At 54.0% G+C, this 22813-nt stretch overlaps 2 protein-coding genes across 10 annotated transcripts in view; both read left to right on the top strand.

Moving 5' to 3' along the window:
* ELOF1 (elongation factor 1) overlaps positions 1-22813 on the top strand; it is a 334935-nt gene that overhangs the window by 129495 nt on the left and 182627 nt on the right. The window lies entirely within an intron of this gene.
* The window catches only part of NFIX (nuclear factor I X), a 317800-nt gene that overhangs the window by 258680 nt on the left and 36307 nt on the right, over positions 1-22813 (top strand). For all 9 annotated transcript variants that reach the window (XM_060252520.1, XM_060252521.1, XM_060252519.1 and 6 more), the window contains exons 4-6: positions 552-626; positions 2909-3029; positions 3538-3674. In XM_060252520.1, the coding sequence (XP_060108503.1) occupies positions 552-626; positions 2909-3029; positions 3538-3674 (333 nt within the window). The remainder of the gene's footprint in view (positions 1-551; positions 627-2908; positions 3030-3537; positions 3675-22813) is intronic.

The raw sequence follows: 22813 nt of genomic DNA, 5'->3' as shown, positions 1-22813 counted from the left end.
GGAGCTCACAGAAGTGGAGCTCTGGAACGTCTACATTTTTCTTTCTTAACACCCCCCCCCCCCCCAAAAAAAAGGTAAATAAAAAATACTTGCTTCTGGGCTCCTTTGTTCAAACCCCCTGTGAGAATTTTGCTGAACTCTTTAAGATTTTACAAAACTTTCTAGTATTTCCCCCACAAAAAAATGGGGAAATAACCAAAACATATAAAGCAGACAGATGGAAATCTTCCTCATGCCACTGTGGCCATAGAAGAGAAAATAATTTTAGAAGTATGATGGCAGTAAAGTTTTATTATGACAATTCTAATTCAAGAAGCATTTTCAGGTAGACGCGGAGCTGATATAACTTAGTACCCCCTTCCGGTGATGTCGAGGGGGTATGGCATATGCAAATGAGTTGTGCCAATGAGCTCCGGCACCTCTTTTTCTACAAAACGACCCCTGGATGTAAGCAAATGAATATTCTTCGCTCGGGGGCGGGGGGCAGTAGAGTCAGGGCAGGATCCACTCACCCCCCTTTGTCACCAGTGCCCCCCTTCCTGTCTTTGCAGGGCATCTGACTTTCCAGGACTGTTTTGTGACGTCGGGTGTCTGGAACGTCACGGAGCTGGTGAGAGTGTCGCAGAGTAAGTCGAGCCGCCTGGGGTGGTTTTAGTCAGCGGCCGGGGACTTGGCAAGACACACGCAGACCGTCTCAGTGGCATAGCCCTCGCTGGTGTAGCCACCGCTCCTTAAGCTCCTTCAGCACATATGATGACATTTCTGACTGTGGGTGGGCTCCAAAATGGAAAGACGTGGAAAGGGGATCTAGCAAAAGGGCAGAACCAGTTTCAAGAAATGATCCGAAGGGGCCTCCTCTCCAATCCTGTTCCTCTTAGGAGTCAAGGACAGTTCTCTCTCCTCATCCTCCCCCCCCATTGCCCTCATCATCCCTACTAGTCCATGCAGTGTGTGGGTATTTGCTCGTCACTGCAGAAGCAGGCAGAGGGGAGCAGGGCTTCCTCAATGGTGGCTCCTGCCACACCCAGAAAAGGTGTTTGCCCCTCTGTCTCTTGCTCTGTGGGCAAGGGCTCTTCCTGGCAGGGGAACAGGAGAGGGCAGCTGGGTGTGCACCTTGCTTTAGGCTGTCTTCCCTGTTCCCCTTTGGCCCCATGTCAGGGAGCAGGTGCAGAGCCGCCTTGTCATCTGGTGGAGTTTCTGGCTGTGCTGGTTCATGCCAGGTGCTTTGGCATCTACTTCCTGTCCAGCAGTGCTGCCAGCCATTGGAGCCCCTTCCCCTTCCACCTTTCTTCTGAGATGCCAGTTTGGTGTAGTGGTTAAGTGCATGGACTATTATCCGGGAGAATCGGGTTTGATTCCCCACTCCTTCACTTGCAGCTGCTGGAATGGCTTTGGGTCAGCCAGAGCTCTCGCAGAGGTTGTCCTTGAAAGGGCAGCTGCTGTGAGAGCCCTTTCAGCCCCACCCACCTCACAGGGTGTCTGTTGTGGGGGAGGAAGATAAAGGAGATGTAAGCCGCTCTGAGACTCTGTCCTTGAAAGGGCAGCTGCTGTGAGAGCCCTCTCAGCCCCACCCACCTCACAGCATGTCTGTTGTGTGGAGAGAAGATATAGGAGATGTAAGCCGCTCTGAGTCTCTGATTCAGAGCGAAGGGCAGGATATAAATCTGCAGTCTTCTTATCTCAGAATTCAAGCCTGTGGTCTATTTCCGTGGGCTGGACATACTCTGTGGCTAAAGTTAGGGGCTGTGTTGGTGCTGCCAGCTCTGCGGTGGAGATTCCTCTCAGTCCTTTGGCTAACCGTCCCACTGCAACTGTGGTTTGCTGGCAGGAGGGGAAGGTGAACCCTTCAGCCCACACTGCCTCGCACTCTGCTTCCCTTGTTGAAGCCTCCGTGAACACGGCAGGGCTGTGGGAGGTGGGCAGGCTTTATTCAAAACCTACTTTGCCGTCCAGTCATGGAACCAAATATGCAGACCAGATTTGGAACGTTCTGAGTATTCTGTCTCCTCGCCCGCCCCAGAATTCTGACACTCAAGTTTCTGGAGAAAAGCAGGGGCACCTGTGGGTAGTGTGGAAGGACAGGCACCAACCCTGTGGTTGGTTGAAGGCTGGGTGGGGCTTAGGGAAAGGACTGCAGTGCCCATCACACCGGGCTAGACTTCCCACAAAGCAGCTGTATTCCCTCGCCTGGAACTGGGAAGCAGAACAAGGTAAGCAGAGTACAGGAAAAGGAGTCAGGAGTAGGAGAATTATCAGGCTGTGCAAGACTCTCCAAAGTTACCCGAGCTAGTTTGGTGCAATGGTGAAGTGTGCGGACTCTTATCTGGGAGAACGGGGTTTGCTTCCCCTCTCCTCCACTTGCAGCTGCTGGAATGGCCTTGGGGCAGCCAGAGCTCTGGCAGAGGTTGTCCTTGAAAGGGCAGCTGCTGTGAGAGCCCTCTCAGCCCCACCCACGTCACAGGGTGTCTGTTGTGGGGGGAGAAGATATAGGAGATTGTAGGCCGCTCTAAGTCTCTGTCCTTGAAAGGGCAGCTGCTGTGGGAGCTCTCTCAGCCCCACCCACGTCACAGGGTGTCTATTGTGGGGGGAGAAGATATAGGAGATTGTAGGCCGCTCTAAGTCTCTGTCCTTGAAAGGGCAGCTGCTGTGGGAGCTCTCTCAGCCCCACCCACGTCACAGGGTGTCTATTGTGGGGGGAGAAGATATAGGAGATTGTAGGCTGCTCTAAGTCTCTGTCCTTGAAAGGGCAGCTTCCAGGAGAGCCCTCTCACAGGGGGTCTGCTGTGGGGGGGAGAAGATATAGGAGTTTGTGAGCCACTCTGAGATTCTGAGATTTGGAGTGGAGGGCCGGATATAAATCCAATATCTTCTTCTTCTTCTCTCTGAGCTGTTGTCTCCCCTTCTTCAGCTCCCGTGGCCACAGCGTCCGGTCCCAATTTCTCTCTGGCCGACCTGGAGAGCCCCAGTTACTACAACATCAATCAAGTGGCCCTAGGCAGACGGTCCATCACGTCTCCGCCTTCTAGCAGGTGAGTCTCCCAACACCAGGGGTCATCTGTGCGCCAGACCCTCCTTGGCCCCCTGCCTGGCTGCAGCCCTCGCTTTGGGGAGGGGGTGGGAAGCAGGAGGCGATGGGAGAGTGCTGTGCTCCTTCAAGTTCACTTGGCCCTCTGAGGAGCCGAAGGAGCAAGTTCCAGCCCTTCCTTGAGCCAGATTCTTCTGTGGAAACAGTTGCAGGGGAGAGCCGTGGTTTTCCCGCAGCTGGGTTTGAGCCCCGGAGGACCTTAGAGACCGGCAAGAGAGCGCCTGCCTTGACTTTTGGACGCTTCTCTCCTGAAATGGTTGTTAGTCTCTAAGAAACTCCTGGACTAAAATCTCATGACTCTGGATTGGTGGTCCTTGGGCGAGCAAGCCCACGGGGGCCCCGGCGTCAGGAAGGCTCTTCTCGGTGGCCAGCTTGCTTTTGCCACTGCCCGCTGCTGTCACTGACTGCTGGTCCCCCCCTCTGTGTTCCCTTCCCCCGCTCCCCCCACGCAGTTCCACCAAGCGTCCCAAGTCGATAGACGACAGCGAGATGGAGAGCCCCGTCGATGACGTCTTCTACCCGGGGACGGGGCGTTCCCCTGCAGCTGGCAGCAGCCAGTCCAGCGGGTGGCCCAACGATGTGGATGCAGGTAGGAGCCTCCCCCCCCTTGCCTCATCGGCTGGCACGAGTAGAGACGGGGATCCAAAGCAGGAGAGAGGCAGGGCTGACCTTTGCCCTCCGTGGGGTGTCTGGAGGGCCGTATCAATTTCTCCCCCACCGGCAGGGCCCTCGTTCCTCCAGTCGTACAGGCCACAGCCCCCGTTCTTGACGGTGACTTGGAGAAGGGATGGGCTGCTGGCCAATGCCAGCGTCTCTTGATCCGCTGCCTTTGGTGCTTCTGTGGCCCCCCAGATCTTTCATCTCCAACGTATCGCCTTCTGCCACTTCTCAGGGAGGGAGCGGGGCAAGGAGAAACTCTGTTGAGGCTGCGAGGATGTTCAGTCCAGAGCCGGATTAACAATTAGGCACTGGCCTATGGGCCCCCATGCCTTCAGGAGCCCCAGGCTGGCTTTCCCCCCGTTTCCCCCCTGCTTGCAGCCCTCCCAGTCAGCACGGGCAGCCAGCAACTGAGCTGCTCTTTGCCCCACTTGCCTGGTGCGGCTGCTGCTGGCGTTGCCGCCAAGTTTGCCTCTCTCTGCCTCTCCTCTGCAGCTTTGTCAAAGGGGCTTTTGAGAAGGGGCTTGCAGGCTGCAGCGGGGGCCACAGGCGGTGGGGGCAGGCACTCGGACGCAGAGATAATTTGCGAGGCCCCCCCCCCCAAGATTTCAACTGCCTAGGGGTCTGCATAGGGTTTAATCCGGCACTGATTCAGTCTGCAGAAAGGGCGAGAAGCTCTCCGGTCTCTGGGTGAGAAGGCTGCCCAGTTAGGCAGAGCAGTGATAGACAGGAAGCAGGCATTGCGATGGAGGAGGGCCCCCGGGCGGACTGTGGAGCCCTGAGAGAGACATGAGGCATCCAGGAGGGAGAGAAGGCCCTGTGGTGGACTCCCCGGCCGACCGAGACTGTAGTGGGAAGGCCTTGTGTGCCATGTGTCCAGGTGGGTGGGTTGCAGACACAGAGCACAGATTTCAGGACACTTGTGAGGTGTTTGTCTGGCTCATACCCATGAATTCCTGTCCCGGTATCCTCCCTCTTGTGTAGTGTGACGCTGGGCGTAACATCAGGAGGCTGTGGGTGTTTTGGGGCCACATGTTCAGGGAGCTCTCTGTGGGTCAAGCAGAGCAGAGGGGAGAAACCTAAGCCATGGGGGTGCAGGGTCATGATCCCAAAGGGGCGGTGGCAACTGGCCTGGGTTGTTTTGTGCAGGGGTTTCTGACCTGAGGCTGAGATTCTATATCCTTTGCGCTGGAGCCTTGCCTTTCACCCCCAGTTCCTCTTCACCCAGCCGTCAGACACTGGGGGGCTGCTGCGGTGGCTGCTTTTAAGTGCTATGGAGAAACAGAAGTCACTGGTTTGGAAAGGCCATCACTTGAAAAGGGGCTTTTTTGCAGCAGGAGCTCTGCCTCTTAGGCCACACAACCCTGATGTAGCCAATCCTCCAAGAGCTTGCAGTAGACCCGGTAAGAAGAGCCCTGGAAGCTCTTGGAGGACTGGCTACATCGGGGGGGGGGGTGTGGCCTAACAGGCAAAGGAGTTCCTGCTACAAAAAAATAAAGCCCTGCTTGAAAACCAGTTTTTGATGTGACTGGAGGAAATGCTTTGGCGCAGAGGAAAAAGGACGTCTAGAATTGGAAGGGGCAAGAGGTCATCTAGTCCAACCCCCTGCTCAATGCAGGATCAGCCTAGTGAGTGTTTGTCCAGCTGCTGCTTAAAGGCTGCTGGCAAGGGGAAGCTCCCCACCTCCCTCCCCGGGCAGCCCATCCCGCTGCTGAGCAAAATGGAGGCGGGGTGGGGGGGCTGGTGGTTCAGTTGAGCTGAGCAGGCCTATCTCCGTAGCAGAGAACAGATCTGCTCCCTCCATTCCCAGCGTTCGTTGAGTTGAGACGGGGCAGGATCTGTGCTTGAGATGGCGGAGAGCCCGGTTCGGGGCCCCAGACCCAGAGGCTGGGTTTAAAACCTCCGCAGTTGTTTTGAAATAGCCTTTTGTGGGCATCTCCTCTTTTCCTGAGGCATTTGTGGGCTTGCTCGGTGGGATTTCCTGCCCCCAGAGTGTGACGTCCTGCCAAGCTTGCCCTTTTTTGGCATATATAAGAAAGAGGTCTCAAAGAGTTCAGACTTCTTCACAAACTTTGCATTGGATTTCAAAGTGCTCTTCCAGTGGGGAGGGTGGTGGTGGTGGTGATACAAGACGAGCTTCCATCCACTCATCCGCTGTCCAGACACCTTTTTTAAAACGCAGGGCTGTCTCCTCAGCTGTGGGGAGGTGGAGGCTGGGTGTAGCCCTGGGAAGGCAGGTCCTGGGTCCAAACCAGGCCTCTCCGGCCTTGTCCTCCTTCCCACTTCTTTCTCTTCCTCGCTGCGTTTCTGTGACGTGTCTGGTTTATTCTGCCCAGGTGTCTGCTTTTCAGAGCACCTCACAGAGGCTCAGGTAGCTTTTGCTGCATTTCACCACTTTAAGGTAGGGTTGCCAAGTCCAATTCAAGAAATATCTGGGGACTTTGGGGGTGGAGCTGAGAGCAAGGGTGTGACAAGCATCACTGAACGCCCAAAGGAGTTCTGGCCATCACATTTAAAGGGATCACAGACTTTTTAAAATGCCTTTCTTCCATAGGAAATAATGAAGGATAGGGGCACCTTCTTTTGGGGCTCATAGAATTGGACTCCCTGGTCCAATCTTTTTGAAACTTGGGGGGTATTTTGGGGAGAGGCACTGGATGCTCTACTGAAAATTTGGTGCCTCTACCTCTAACGCCAGTCTCTCCAGAGCCCCAGATACCCACGGATCAGTTCTCCATAATTTCCTATGGGAATAAGCTCTATAGGGAATAATAGAGTTCCCAGTAGCCATTTCCCTCCCCTCCCCCCGCTTTCTGATGACCCTGAAGCAGGGGGAGGGTCTCCAAACCAGGGGATCCCCTGCCCCCACCTGGGGATTGGCAACCCCACTTTAAGGAGGAAGAGAGAGGCCAGCCAAAACTTTGTCTGCACAGAGCCAGTTTGGTGTAGTGGTGAAGTGTGTGGACTCTTATCTGGGAGAACGGGGTTTGATTCCCCACTCCTCCACTTGCAGCTGCTGGAATGGTCTTGGGTCAGCCATAGCTCTGGAAGAGGTTGTCCTTCAAAGGGCAGCTGCTGGGAGAACTCTCTCAGCCCCACCCACCTCACAGGGTGTCTGTTGTGGGGGAGGAAGGTAAAGGAAATTGTAGGCCACTCTGAGACTCTGTCTTTCAAAGGGCAGCTTCTGTGAGAACTCTCTCAGCCCCACCCACCTCACAGGGTGTCTGTTGTGGGGGGAACAGCTATAGGAGATTGTAAGCCGCTCTGAGTCTCTGATTCAGAGAGAAGGGTGGGGTATAAGTCTGCAGTCTTCTTCTTCACAGGACAGGGGAGGTTAGCGCTAGGAAGCAACTGGCATCCTTGATACAGGACTTCAGTTGAACGTCACAGCCCCTCCAAATGCATGCCCGACCGGCCCAGCAACTGGACACTTTTGGCCAGCTGTTGCTGGACGGGCAGGAGAGCCACAAGCCTTTTCAAACCAGCAGGTCCCTCCGTGGTAAGAAGGGCTTCCGGAAACAGAGCGGTTCAGCCTTGGGAGAAGGTTGAGCTGTAAGCTCCCTTTCTGCTCTGGAGTGCCAGTGCCTTGCAGAGCCCTTTGTGCTGGACATTGCGAAGAAGAGAGCGAAGGTCTGAAAGGGCTGCGCAGAATCAGGCCAATCAATCCAGTTCTAGCCAAGAGCCAGGAGAGGCAAGGAGGATCAGCTCCTCTTGAGGAGGCCCGCTTCCCCACTGGGAAGCAGGGTCGCCAGCCTCCAGGTGGGGCCTGGAGATCTCCTGGAATTATAGCTTGTCTCCAGATTACAGTGCCCCTGGAGAGAACAGCTGCTTTGGTGGACGGACTCTGACATTGTACCCCACTGAGGTCCCTGTCCTCCACAAACCCACCCTCCCCAGGCTCAACTCCCCCCCCACCCCCCAAAAAAAGATAAAACTTCAGGAATTTCCCAGCTCAGAGCTGCCAACTTAAGCTGGGAGCTGGACAACATTGGCAGCCGGCCTTTGCCTTGAGAAGGATGGCCATTGCTGAAGACCACCACCCCCCAATTGTTCCCAGGTGGGCTGAGAGGAGCAGAAGGGGCATCTTCACTTCCAGGGCCTGACAGGTGTTTAGGCTCAGGAGCACTGGGTTGCCAGCCTCCAGGTGGGCAGAGAAATCCAAAGCACAAGGCTTTCCGTGAAAACCAGCCTTCGTACAACCAACAAACTCACCAAACAATTCAGCGATTACAAAAGCATGTGTTAGTTCATGATAGACCACACAATTAGTCCTTAGCAAAATAGGGAAGGTGTTCACCAAGAATCAATCCAGTCTTTATAGCAATCATTGCTCAATACATGCAGCCAGCAATCCAAAAGGTTGAAAAGAACAAGGTCGTACTGGAACCCTTGTTTCGCACAGGCTTATTCAAGTGCCTCTCAACACTGCAATGGGATGGCGTTTTTTGCCCAGGGTATGAAAATGTTGTAAAAAGGATTTTTGCAGCTCGAAGAAGCCTGTGTGAAACAAGAGTTCCAGTACGACCTTGTTCTTTTCAACCTTTTGCATTGCTGGCTGCATGTACTGAGAAACATTAATCAATTGCACAACTATTTCACCAGGACTCCTTGGAATGAACTGAGCAATGATTGCTATAAAGACTGGATTGATTCTTGGTGAACACCTTCCCTATTTTGCTAAGGACTAATTGTGTGGTCTATCATGAACCAATACATGCTTTTGTAATTGTTGAATTGTTTGGTGAGTTTGTTGGTTGTACGGAGGCTGGTTTTCACGGAAAGCCTTGTGCTTTGGATTTCTCTGCCTATAATTACTGTGATTCTCTTTGTGGATTGTACAGCCTCCAGGTGGGACCTGGAGAGCTCCCGCTCTTACCACCGAGTAACAGGTGGCAGAGATCAGCTCCCCTGGAGAAAAGAGCTGCTTGGAAGGGGGGATGCTACAACATTGTGCCCTGCTGAGGCCCCGCCCCTCTCCAAACCCCGCTCTATTTCGGATCCACCCCCAAAGTCACCAAGTATTTTCCAAACAGATCTGGCAACCAGAGCTGGATTAACAATTTGGCTAAATAGGCACTGGCACATGCCTTTAGGGGCCTCGGGCTGCTCCCCCCCTCCCATCCTGCATGTGCAGCCAGCTACTGAGCTGCTCTTTGCCCGACTTGCCTGGTGCGGCTGCTGCTGGTGCCATCACCAAGTTTGCCTCTCTCTGCCTCTCCCCCATAACTTAGCCCAAGGGGCTTTGAAGCAGCTGCAGCAGGGGCTGTGGGTGGTGGGGCAGGCCCTCAGGCTCTGAGATCATTTGCGAGGGGCCCCCCAGGATTTCAGCACTGCTGGCCGTACTGAGCCACTCAGGCTGCCTCTCTGGTGCTTGCAGAATGCCGTGCAATCTGGTGCTTCCAGGTAGCTGGGGCCCTGGTAGGATCTGGAGCTCCCTGGGGATTTGCAGGTTGCAACCAGGAGGGGGAGGACCTCAGCAATGTGTCAGGCCCTCCGGTCCACCTTCAGAAGCAGCTGTGTTCTGCAGCAGAAGTGGAATGAAAGTTTTCCATGAGAAGATGACCCTTAGGTGACCCGTGGAGTTTGGAGGCCAGTGGGAATACTAGGAGATCTCTGGCCTCCACCTGGAGATTGGCAACGCTGCCCTGGGGGCGGTTGGTCTTGTGTTCCTCCCTGTGCCCTTCCCTCCCTCAGGCTCCTTCTGCTCTCTGCAGCTCCCGCCCCCCCTTCTGGAGCGGGGCCTTCTTCACTGCAGGTCTGCAGAAGGGGCCTGTGCCTGCCTGCCTGCCTCAGCTCTGCACCTGGGGGCTGCTGTGGGGAGGGGGGGGGAGGGAGTTGCTGTCATCCTGCCTGCTCCGCCTGCCTTCCAAAGCCTCCTGGCTGGGAACAGGTTGTCTTCCGGCGCCTTGGCCCCCCCTTCCCCTTTGTCTGGTTGAGTTTTGTTCTCAGCCCTCTCAACAAATCGCCAATTAAGTGGCACAGCTGTGGGGCTCCAGCGAACAGCTGGAGAGACCATCCAGCCGTCTGACAGGGACAGGTGTTCACAGCTGGCTGGCAGCCCCCCTCCCCCTCCCCAGGCCCAGGTATCAGGTGTTTGGCAGCTGGCAGGAGATAACAGGCGGGGGGGGGGAGGAGGGTGGCTGTTCTCTCCCAGGCCCCCTCGCCTGCTGCCGAAATGCCAGATTGCACTGAATTACGCAGGCGGCGGCAGCAGCAGCAGCCCTTTCCCAGAGAGGCCGCCCAAATGGCTTCCGGGACACCCGTCAGCTTGCTTCGCAGTCATCAGGGGTGGTGAACCAACCTCCTGGAGGCATCTTTGCTTCCCAGGACCAGAGGGAGGGTCGGTCCCCCCACCCCTCCCCAAGCCCCGCAACAAGAACAGGTGCACCAATTCATCAGAGGGCTCCCGGTAAAGCTCCGTGCCGTCTGGCAAGTGGGGATTACAAACGCCCTGCCCCCCCCCTCAACAAAAGGTTTCTTGACCTTAATCAAAGATGGGAGACTTGGCTCTGTGTGCGAGACAGGGAGGGAGAACATAAGAGAAGCCATGTTGGATCACGCCAGTGGCCCATCCAGTCCAACACTCAGTGTCACACAGGAACCAAAAACACCAGGTGCCAGCAGGAGGTCCACCAGTGGGGCCAGGACACTAGAAGCCCTCCCACTGTGCCCTCCCCCACCCAAGCACCAAGAATACAGAGCATCACTGCCCCAGACATAAGAACATAAGAGAAGCCATGTTGGATCAGGCCAGTGGCCCATCCAGTCCAACACTCAGTGTCACACAGGGACCAAAAACACCAGGTGCCATCAGGAGGTCCACCAGTGGGGCCAGGACACTAGAAGCCCTCCCACTGTGCCCTCCCCCACCCAAGCACCAAGAATACAGAGCATCTCTGCCCCTGACACAAGAACATAAAACAAGCCATGTTGGATCAGGCCAATGGCCCGTCCAGTCCAGCACTCTATGTCACATAAGAACATAAGAGAAGCCATGTTGGATCAGGCCAAAGGCCCATCCTGTCTAATACTCTGTGTCACACAGTGGCCAAAAACACCAGGTGCCATCAGGAGGTCCACTGGTGGGGCCAGGACACTAGAAGTCCTCCCACTCTTGCCCCCCCCCCCCCAAGCGCCAAGAATAGAGAATCACTGCCCCAGACTGAAAGCTCCAACAATAAGCTGTGGCTAATAGCCACTGATGGATCTCTGCTCCATATGCTTATCCAATCCCCTCTTGAAGCTGGCTATGCTTGCACCGCCTGTGGCAGTGAATTCCACATGTTAATCACCCTTTGGGTGAAGAAGGATTTCCTTTTATCCATTTTAACCTGACTGCTCAGCAATTTCATCGAATGCCCACGAGTTCTCATATTGTGAGAAAGGAAGAAAAGTGTTTATTTCTCTACTTTCTCCATCCCATGCATAATCTTGTAAACCTCTATCATGTCACCCCGCAGTTGACGTTTCTCCAAGCTAAAGAGCCCCACTAGTTGCCCTTTTCCTAATGCTATAATATCTATAATATCCTTTTTGAGATGCAGTGGCCAGAATTGTACACAGTATTCCAACTGAGGCCGCACCATCGATTTATACAGGGGCATTATGATACTGGCTGATTTGTTTTCAATTCCCTTCCTAATAATTCCCAGCATGGCATTGGCCTTTTTTATTGCAATCGCGCACTGTCTTGACAGTGTTAGGTAAGGACCAAAACGTTCCTGTTTCAGGTATCAGCCACTCGCTGAAGAGGCCGAGTTCTCTCATGGTCAGTGTCAGGCTGAGATCTAGGAGGTTCATGCCCCCCTCCTCCCATAAAGCTCTCCAGGTTGGTGACCTGGGGTCAGTCACATTCACTCAGCCGAAGCAACCTCACAGGGCTGTTGCTGGGAGAATACAGGGGAGGAGGGGGAAATGGTCGTGGCTCAGCTTCTGCTCAGCATGCAGAAGGTCCCTGGCATCTTCCGGTTGAAAGGACTAAGCAGTAGGTGACGGAAAAGACCTCGGCCTGAGACCCTGGAGAACCCTGGAGAGGGGCTGTGGCTCAGTGGCAGAGCCTGTGCTTGGCATGCAGAAGGTCCCAGGTTCAATCCCCGGCATCTCCAGTTGAAAGACCAGCAGGAGGTGATGGGAAAGACCCTAGAGAGCAGCTGCCAGTCTGGGTAGGCATTGGCAATAGTGGACCTGATAGATTGACTGATGCTCCTACAAGGGCTTGCATACCGCACTCCTACAAGGGCTTGCGTACCGCACTCCTGCAAGGGCTTGTGTACTGCGCTCTCAGCCCGCTCAACAGATCACCAATTAAGTGGCACAGCTGTGGGGCTCCGGCGAACAGCTGGAGAGACCATCCAGCCGTCTGACAGGGAGAGATACGCCAGCCTCAGCTCTCCCCACCCCCGATCAGGCTTCCTGAAAGCAAGAACCTGGGGGGCGGGGCTTGCTTACCGCTCTCCTTGCAGGAGCGCGGTATGCAAGTCTCGGCTCTCCCCGTCCTTTGCCTGCTTTTGATGTCACTTTTGATGTCATATTGCAGCGGTGATCTTTCATTTTACTGAGGGGGGGGGCGCTGCACAGGGGGCTGCCTTGAGCGGTAGAAGCCCTAGCACCGGCCCTGGTGGCGCTGCTTGGAAACAGCGAGCCAACAAAGTCAGACCAGACACGTTTCGGCTGCAAAGACCTTCTTCAGTGGTCTCCATTTAATTCCACATCCATGCTATATGAAGGAATCCGTATTCCAGTTAACTTTTTAAGGTCACGTGCATGCATTCCAAAATAATTCCTGTGGCGCAGAACAACTCCGTGGGAGTATCAGTGCCTGGAGACGGATCTTTACAGCCACACCCGAGAGAATGTGAGATAATATATTCATACTGAATGCAGCAGTTCCTTTGCCCACACTGTGTATGCGGTACACACATGCCCACTGTGGGTGAAGGATTTCATTGTTCTGATTCCATTGGTTGGTTGCTTAGCCCTTTTTAAACATGCATTTACCATCAACCTTTTAGGCATCCAATTCCATTTTGGGGGTGGGCTATTTTTGCCCCTCCTTTGGTGGTGCGTAGGGTGAAGTTGCTCCCAGATTGAAAAAGGAGTTTGATGCATTAGCAGACACATACTGATATCTGGGAGGGAATGTGGACATCAAATGCAGAAGCTAGGAAGAAAACAGGAAAATTACTCACAGAACAGCTGCCCTTGGGTGAGCTGAGAAGCCCCCCACCCCCTTGGTCTGAACATTTCAGTAAACTTGGGGGACGTGTGACCAGATTGCTGCCATCGACGGGGTGTGCATTGTTTCCAGGTCTGCCACCAGTTGTTGTTGTTTTTCCCTACCCCAAACACACTTATGATTTTGCCTGTTGCGAGTTCAGATTTGGTCACTCTCAGTGCCAGATTAAACCCCATGGAGGCCCCTAGGCAGTCAAAATCTTGGGGGGGGGGGCTCACAAATTATCTCGGAGCCCTGCTGCAGCCTGCAGACCCCTTCTCAAAAGCCCCCTTGACAAAGCTGTGGGGGAGAGGCAGAGAGAGGCAAACTTGGTGATGACTCCGGGAGCAGCTGCACCAGGCAAGTCGGGCAAAGAGTGGCTCAGTTGCTGGCTGAACGGGCAGGCTGGCAGGGCTGCAAGCAGGGGGGAAACTGGGGGGGGGGAGCCAGCCTGGGGCCCCTAAAGGCTTGGGGGTCCATAGGCCGGTGCCTACTTGGCCTAATTGTTAATCCGGCCCTGGTCACTCTCTACTCCAAGGACTTTGGCGTTCTTGGTGGTTTGAAAACCCCCCTGTTATGTTTTTTGAAGCTATTCAGTTTGGCCAATGAGAACTTAAAAAGGGGAAAGGGACCCAGTACAAGTTGCAGGCACCTTCAGATGAGCCACACCGATTCCCCACTCGCCTTACCTCGCTCTCACTCTCCTCTTCTCCGCGGGGAAGATTTCTGTCGGATTTCGCATAAGCTGCCCCGAGGCTGCAACTTGCTCCGCCTCTTTCGCGCGGCAAACGAGATCCTCTAAAAGCCAGTTTCTGTTTGCCGTGTGAAAAAGGCGAAGCTAGTTGCAGCCCCGGGGCAGAGAGGGTGAAATCCGACGGAACCGTTGCAGAGGAGTGTGAGAGCGGCGTAAGGCTGGTGGAAAATCGGTCCCAGTGTACGGGGGAGGGGGGGAGGCTGGCAGGGGCATCAGCTGCATTAAAAGGGCCAAACTACAAGCTTGCTATTTTAAAAAGAGAGAGTTGAGTTTGGGCTCCCTAGACCTCACTTAGGTTCTCTCCAGCCACACAGCATATGGCAGGAATGGCTTTTGTAAGTTTGTGTAATCATCTCTTGCCCCCTCTGGGGATCGCATTGTGCCTGCTTGTTCACACCTGGGGTTTGCATTTCTGCTTCCCAGTCCATGGTCCCCCCTGCACGACCCTGTCCTTGGTTCTTCTTCTCTCGCCTTGCCTGCCTGCCCAAACCGCCTTCATCGGCTGCACCTGCCCCACCTTTACCAGAAAGAACTGCTAATAGTCAACTAATCGCGGAAGCTGGGAAGTAGGATGAAATTGGGGAAACTCCATCCCTCATTAAATACGCCACACAGAGGACAGACTCTGAGGCTGGAGGTCTAGGAGACTAGCGAGCTTGTTGCAGGGTTGCCAAGTCCAATTCAAGAAATATCTGGGGACTTTGGGGGTGGAGCCAGGAGACTTTGGGGGTGGACCCAGGAAACATTAGGGGTGGAGCCAAGATCAAGGCTGTGACAAGCATAATTGAACTCCAAAGGGAGTTCTGGCCATCACGTTTAAAGGGACCACACACCTTTTCAATTCCTTCCTTACATAGGAAATAATGAAGGATAGGGGCACCTTCTTTTGGGGCTCATAGAATTGGACCCCCTGGTCCAATATTTTTGAAACTTGGGGATTATTTGGGGGAGAGGCACTAGATGAAAATTCGGTGCCTCTACCCCAACAAACAGCCCCCCCAGAGCCTCGGATACCCGTGGATCAATTCTCCATGATTTTCTATGGGAATAAATCTCCCTAGGGAATAATAGAGTTCCCAGCAGACATTTCCCTCCCCTCCCCCCGCTTTCTGACGACCCTGAAGCGGGGGGAGGGTCTCCAAATCAGTGGATCCCCTGCCCCCACCTGGGGATTGGCAACCCTAGCTTGTTGTCATCTTAAATACTCTGAAAGCTGGAGCTGGAAGGGGGTGCCCAGGGCCTTGGATTTCCATGGACCACCTCCCCCCCACCCCCGGTCTGCTTTCATAGCCCTGAGCTCTGATCAAACGACAAGCCGAGCAGAATTTGATATCCCGATAATACTTGAATAGGGCCTTTCCTACCGGTTTCACTTTTGGCTGAACCTGAATGGTCTCTTTTGAGAAGAGGTTGATTGTAAGAGGGATAAGATGTCCCAGCCCCAAATTAGGGACTGATCTCTGCACTCCGCTCCTCTTCGGTCTTCTGCTTCAGTGGCTGCCTGCATCTCACAGAAGGGCCTTTTGTCTCTTCAGCCGACCCCAGCCCCTTTTTGAAACCGTTTGTTCTGCGGACTTCACTGGTGCAGGCACGGGCTTCCGAAAGGGCCTGGGCTTTGGAGCACCTTGGAGGTTTTTACTGTAGGCAAATGGATTACCAAGGAAGCAAGATGGTTACAGATTTAATAAGTGGGGCTCTGCAAGGACTTGTGGAGAGCATCATATTGCTTTGGTGTAGTGGTTAAGTGTGTGGACTCTTATCTGGGAGAACCAGGCTGAATTCCCCACTCCTCCACTTGCAGCTGCTGGAATGGCCTTGGGTCAGCCACAGCTCTAGTAGTTGTCCTTGAAAGGGCAGCTTCTGGGAGAGCTCTCTCAGCCCCACCTACCTCGCAGGGTGTCTGCTGTGGGGGAGGAAAGTAGAGGAGATTGTGAGCCGCTCTGAGACTCTGAGATTCAGAGTGAAGGGTGGGATACAAACCCAATATCATCATCTTCTTCTTCTTCTTCCTTCTCCCCAAAGCTTCTCCCATTTCCCCGCCTCCTTCTATCTTTCTTGTCCACCAACAAACCTACCTTTATCCCACCCCATCTTCAGTTTTCCCTCCTTCCCTACCCTTGGCAGCTTCTGCATAGGAAAACTGTTGTCCTAGTGGTGCGGTGCCCACAAACCCAGGCCCGGCTGCACAGTGGAGGAGCTGCTAGACTTGGGAAGGGCACCTGAGTTCCTTCCATATCACTTTCCCTGCACTATTTCCTCTTCTCCCTCCTTCTGGCAAGCTCCGTATCCTTGTCTTCTCCCGCTTCCTCCTCTCCTTCCTTCTACCAATCCATCAACCTTTTCACTGCCCCATTTCAGAGTTCCTGCAAACCCTGGGGCATTTTTCAGATTTGTGGAATGCTCCACCCCATCCTTTCACTGCTCCAGCCTCCAGATTTGAGTAGATTTGGCAGATATGAGAATTAGACATATTCATATGTGATGTGGAAATAGTCAAGAGAGGACTGCAATCATGGGTTTAAAATAAGGATGGGAAGGTTCTGGCTGGGTAGTAGGAAAACTCTTTTTACAGTAAGACCAATTTCTAACTACGCTTGTTCCGGTCTGTCATGATCCTAGGCCTAGCGAGGCCTGCAGGCCCCAGGGAAGCCTGCTTAGGAGTTACTGGAAAAAGCCTACATCTCCCAGGATCCCCTCTGTCCCTCTGATTGGGTAGCCAGGTTTTGGAGGAAAACTGGCTCAGGGAGGGGTGGGGCGTGGGAGGAGGACATAAAAGGGCCAAGCCCAGGAAGTGGGTGTTCTTTTCCTAGGAGGCTGCTGCAAGGAAGAGACCCCTCACCCTTAGAGGAAGGGTGAGTACACCCAGGTCTGACTGAGACAGTAGGGACTGTATAGAGAGAGACACGTTAGGGCATTTGGTTATTTTCCCTTCACCCCTTTACTCTTCAGTGCACCTTGTTTGTTTGTGTTGCACTGAACTTCTCTTTTAAAATAAAACCTTTTTGTTGTTGTTCACTCTGCCTGGTCCTCACGCCTATTATTTGGCTGCAGGAGGCCTGAAGGTCTTGGGAGGGTACTCTGGGCCTTCTCAAGGAGAACCCTTAACCCAGAGTGGTGGCAGCAATTGGTAAGAGCCCCCTGAGTCGTGACACGGTCTCAGAGCCCTTCCCCCCCCCCCGGCTGATTTTGCACAAGTTGCTGCGGGGCTGCAACTCGCCCCGCCTCTTTCCCATGGCAAGCAGAAACTGGTTTTCAGAGGATCTTGCTTGCCCCATGGCAGCTTGTGCAGAATCGGAGAGAAGCACCAGGGGGAAAAGGGCTCCTTGACCAGAACAAGCCAAGTGCGAAATTGGTCAAAGAGCTGTTCAGCAGTAGAATTAGCTCCCGAGGGAGGTGGTGAGCTCCCCCTCACTGGCAGTCTTGAAGCAGTGGCTGGGCACTCCAGGCTGATCCTGCATTGAGCAGGGGGTGGACTAGATGGCCTCTATGGACCCTTCCAACTCTGGGAATCTGTGAGAGGGAGAATTTTTAATCTTTGTACTATAACATTAGTATAGCCTAGCAAAGTTGACAGACAGCAGACTCAGGACAGATGAAAGGACTCATATGGTACTTAATAGTGGACAGAATTCCTTTCCTTCGGAGTGATGGCCCTTATCCCAGATGGCTTAAAGTCATAGGCCGAACCATTCCTGTTAGCCATGATGAAAGCCCCAGTGAGTGAGTGGCAAGGGCAAGAGAAGACTCATGGGCTGCATGTGGACTTTCCGGAGGCATCTCCCACAGGAGAGAGCTATTCTCTCTGCAAAGCGGAAGAAGAGTTGGGATTTATACTCTGCTTTTCTTCACCCTGTGGTAAAGGCAGCTAACAACCCCTTCCCTTCCTCTCCCCACAACAGGCACCTTGTGAGGCAGGTGGGGGTGAGAGAACCGTGACTGGCCGAAGGTCACCCCACAAGCTTCGTGTGAGGAGCGGAGAAGAGAAGCAAAACCAGTTCTCCAGACTGGAGTCCGCCGCTCTTAACCACGACACCACACTGGCTCTCCTTGGGTCTATATTTTGATGATGAGGAGGACTTAATACTTTAAAGCCTTTTGTCAGGACCGATTAAGTGGAGTTTCAGACCCACATATATTTCTCTTTTAAACTTCAGTTTAGGGTTGCCGAGTCCAATTCAAGAAATATCTGGGGACTTTGGGGGTGGAGCCAGGAGGCTGACTGGCAGAAGAGGCACTTTCCACACACAATGCAGAAAGGATCTCGGGGTCTTAGTGGGCCATGCGCTGAACATGAGTCAACTGCGTGATGCGGTGGCTAAAAAGGCCAATGCAGTTTTGGGCTATATCGAGTGTCCAGATCACGTGAACTGCAGTAAGTGCAGCATGCTGTTTTAGCGGCGCCAGTCAAAAGTGATTAGCGTCGCTAAAACAGCACACTGAGCTTATTGCAGAGGGAAAGCACTCCCTTCAAGGCAGGGTTGGAGGAGCACTCTGTGTGGGTAAGGGGGCGCCTTATGGCACCCCCAGGCGGGGTAGCACCCCAGGCTGCCACCTACTCCCACTGCCGGCCTTGCCAATCTGAGTAGACAATACTGGCTTTCATGGGCTGAGGGTCTGATTCAGTATAAGGCAGTTTCATATGTTCGTATATGTTCATCTAGTCCAGGGGTAGGGAATGTTGGCTCTCCAGATGTTTTTTGCCTACAACTCCCATCAGCCTCAGCCATTGGCACCGTGCAGGATCTTCACAATCCATCCCCCTAAATTCACAGGATCCTCATTGCTGTCAGATGGCCATCTAGCCTCTGTTGAAAAAACTCCAAGGAAGGAGAGCCCACCACCTCCCAAGGAGGAAGCCTGTTCCACTGAGGAACCGCTCTAAACTCACAAACACCTCCCCCTAAATTCTCAGGATCCTCATTGGTGTCAGAGGGCCATCTAGCCTCTGTTGAAAAACCTCCATGGAAGGAGAGCCCACCACCCACCCGAGGAGGAAGCCTGTTCCACTGAGGAACCGCTCTAAACTCACAAACCCCTCCCCCTAAATTCACAGGATCCTCATTGCTGTCAGATGGCCATCCAGCCTCTGTTTAAAAACCTCCAAGGAAGGAGAGCCCACCACCTCCCGAGGAAGCCTGTTCCACTGAGGAACCGCTCTAAACTCACAAACCCCTCCCCCTAAATTCACAGGATCTTCATCACTGTCAGATGGCCATCTAGCCTCTGTTGAAAAACCTCCAAGGAAGGAGAGCCCACCACCTCCCGAGGAGGAAGCCTGTTCCACTGAGGAACCGCTCAAAACTCACAAACACCTCCCCCTAAATTCTCAGGATCCTCATTGGTGTCAGAGGGCCCTCTAGTCTCTGTTTAAAAACCTCCAAGGAAGGAGAGCCCACCACCTCCCGAGGAGGAAGCCTGTTCCACTGAGGAACCGCTCAAAACTCACAAACACCTCCCCCTAAATTCTCAGTATCCTCATTGGTGTCAGAGGGCCATCTAGCCTCTGTTGAAAAACCTCCAAGGAAGGAGAGCCCACCACCTCCCGAGGAGGAAGCCTGTTCCACTGAGGAACCGCTCTAAACTCACAAACTCCTCCCCCTAAATTCACAGGATCCTCATTGCTGTCAGATGGCCATCTAGCCTCTGTTGAAAAACCTCCAAGGAAGGAGAGCCCACCACCTCCCGAGGAGGAAGCCTGTTCCACTGAGGAACCGCTCTAAACTCACAAACTCCTCCCCCTAAATTCACAGGATCCTCATTGCTGTCAGAGGGCCATCTAGCCTCTGTTGAAAAACCTCCAAGGAAGGAGAGCCCACCACCTCCCGAGGAGGAAGCCTGTTCCACTGAGGAACCGCTCTAAACTCACAAACTCCTCCCCCTAAATTCACAGGATCCTCATTGCTGTCAGATGGCCATCTAGCCTCTGTTGGGAAACCTCCAAGGAAGGAGAGCCCACCACCTCCCGAGGAGGAAGCCTGTTCCACTGAGGAACCGCTCTAAACTCACAAACCCCTCCCCCTAAATTCACAGGATCTTCATTGCTGTCAGAGGGCCCTCTAGTCTCTGTTTAAAAACCTCCAAGGAAGGAGAGCCCACCACCTCACAAGGAGGAAGCCTGTTCCACTGAGGAACCGCTCTAAACTCACAAACCCCTCCCCCTAAATTCACAGGATCTTCATTGCTGTCAGATGGCCATCTAGCCTCTGTATAAAAACCTCCAAGGAAGGAGAGCCCACCACCTCCCGAGGGGGAAGCCTGTTCCACTGGGGTTGTTTTTTAATTGCCTTCCGCTCTTTCCTCAGCAACTTAAATGGAAAAAAGTTCAGCTATTTGGATTCATTACTAGTTGTCGCAGGCTTGCACATATGATGCGCCGCACGACTCATGGAAATGTCCTTCCATTCTTGCCCAGGATACACGTGTTGACATTCTTGTTGCCGTGTGCTTTTGTCACTGGGGAATCAGCCCCTGCCCCCCGCCAATGGAGCCTTGCAGAAATCAGTGCTGGGTCATCCTTTGGCAATGCCTGTGACCTCTTCCCTCCCCGTCTTGTTTTCCCCTTCAAGTCCTCCCTTCCCACCCCCAGCTGGAGAAGACAAACCTCCTTTTCCATAGAGCCAGAGTCCCGGAGCGCCTGGAGGACTAACCCCGTGTGTGTGGCAGGGGAGGAGCTTCTCCTTCAGGCATCTGGAGAAGGGACTACAGTGCCTCACGAAAGCTGCTCGCCTGCCACAGATTCTGTGATACCGTTTTTGCACACAGCTCACCTCGCAGTCACGATCCTGTTCCCTCCGCAGCGTCCGGTCGGATTTCCCACCGTCTGCGCCGGAGTTACAGGAAGTGCCGCTGCTTTTGCACAGCAAACGTAAACTGGGTTTTAGCGAAGATTTCAGGTTTTCACGGCTGGTAACATCATTAGGGTTTTAGCGGTTTACGTTTGCTACGCAAAAGCCGCGGCACTTCCTGTAACTTCGGCGCAGATGGTGGGAAATCCGGCCGGATGCTGCGGAGGGAACAGGATTGTGAGTGCGTGGTGAGCTGTGTGCGAAAACGGTCTGAGTCTTTCAGGTGCTCCTGGTCTCTGGCCCTTTCCCACAGCCACCTGTCTTCATCCATCTCCTTGTCCAAAAGGCTGTGCAGGTTGTCCTGTCCCTCCACTGCAAAACTGTCACCCCGATTCCGTCTCCAGAATTGTCACTGCCCTTGGAGAGCCCGGGATGGTTTGTACCCTGAAGGGTTTCAGAGGGTAGCAGCATCAGTCAGTCTGCAGCAGAACAGCTCGATTTCACACCAAGTTTTTTGGGGGGGCGGGGGGGGGCATAAGCTTCTGTGAGTCCAGGCTCCCTTTGTCAAATACATTTGTCGTAGCCTGGAAGGGGAGAGAAAACACTCCCATAATGACTCCCAATCAGGGATTGTGCAATGTGCAGGGCCGGCTCGCCCACTAGGCACACTAGGTGCTTGCCTAGGGCGCTGGGAGGGAGGAAGCGCCGAATTGGGCTCCCCCCCATGCCCATGACAAATGCCTAGTTTGCCTACCTGCTCCTCTCTCCCCCTTCCCTTCCCTCCCTGCCTTTCCACCCCTCCCCCTATCCGAGCGCACCGAGGCTCGACCGACCGGCTTCGACATGGCCAGCATCTTATTCCTCTTTAAAGACCGCGCTGGAGGACGTTTCACTCCCCCTCCCTTCTGGTTCCGGAAAGGAGAGGGGAGAAGCCAGTGCGGGGGGGGGGGGAGAAGCCTCCTCCAGCTAGTTCTTGAAAGAGGTGTAAGAAGCTGGCCACAGGGAAGCCAGTAGGGCCGGGCTTGTCGCACCGCGCTCTGAGGTGGGGGGCGCTTAGTTTGCTTGCCTGCCTCCCCCCCCCACACCTACTCATGAGTAGGCAGCAGGCGTGGAGCTAGGCGCAAGTAGGCGTGGGGGTGGAGCTGTGGTGCCTAGGGCACCGGAAGGGCTAGGGCCCGCCCCAGCAATGCGTTGTACCTCCCCTGTCGTCCAGGATGCTGTGGTGCTTGGAAAGTAACCTGGAGCTCAGTCATGCCTCAGTCCTCGACAGGGTTCTCCTCGTACCGATGACAGCCAGTTTGGTGCAGGGGTTAAGAGCGGTGCACTCTAATCTGGAGAACCGGGTTCGATTCCTCACTCCTCTTCCACATGAAGTCAGTTGGGTGTGCTTGGGCCAGTCACAGCTCTTCGAGCTCTCTCCCCCCCCCCCGAAAAAACAAGGTTAGCTCACCCTCTAGTGGTGTGTAGTGCCAAAAGGAGATAGAACTTGTGGCTGCCGGACAATCTTAAGATCTCCTGGCTAGTCTATACACAATGCCATACGACAGTTTATTTGTTTTTCTCCTTCCCTTGTACTGACTTCACGGTTATTGGGTGGGTTTCTTCTTTCCCCTTACTGGGCACATGATGGGGCAGTGGTATTCTGCCCGAGCCTTTTGAAGCCACCTAGTCCTTGGAAGGTCCCGGCTGTGCCTTCTCCCTCTTGTCACTTTCACTTGGGAACTGGCGGGACGGAGGGAGAGGAAGGCAGGTGTGTGCCTTGGGGTCAGCATGTCCCTGTGCAAAGTTCTTGAGGGGAAAGCTCTGTGGGTCTTGGGGGAAGGAGAGCCGTGCCTCCCCCCCCCCCCCCCCGGAGAGGAGCAGCTGAAAGCAGTTGGCACCTCTTCGTATGCTGGGGAGAAGCTGCTATTTGCAAAGAGGCAGAGGCTTGCCAGCTTAGCACAGGTTGGTTTTGGAAGGAAGCCATTTGAGGAAACTGTCAGAAGAAGGCAGTGGGAGCCAGCCCAGGTATGTGAGGGATGGCTTCTGAAAAACCCTTCTGTTGGAGAAAGAAAACAGATGTGGCGTCAGTCAGAAAGGGTTGCGGTTTCTCCTTTGGGGATGGCAGACCTTTCCCATCCAATGTCCGTGCTTGCTGCACCCCCATGCAGCATTGTGGTCGGGTCTTCCATAACCGTGTGGGGCCACAGAGTGACGTTGGAGCTGCCTTTGAGACTTCCTTGCATTTTTGTCAACTGCTGATACACCTCAGCGTGGAAGTTGAGGGGCAGTTTCCAAGGGAGGTTTGCACTCCAGGTCTAACTGTGGCCAGAAGTGCC

The sequence above is a fragment of the Heteronotia binoei genome, chromosome 13 (genome assembly GCF_032191835.1).
Source record: "Heteronotia binoei isolate CCM8104 ecotype False Entrance Well chromosome 13, APGP_CSIRO_Hbin_v1, whole genome shotgun sequence".
Taxonomy (NCBI): domain Eukaryota; kingdom Metazoa; phylum Chordata; class Lepidosauria; order Squamata; family Gekkonidae; genus Heteronotia; species Heteronotia binoei.
This window is presented reverse-complemented; position numbering and strand designations above follow the sequence as displayed.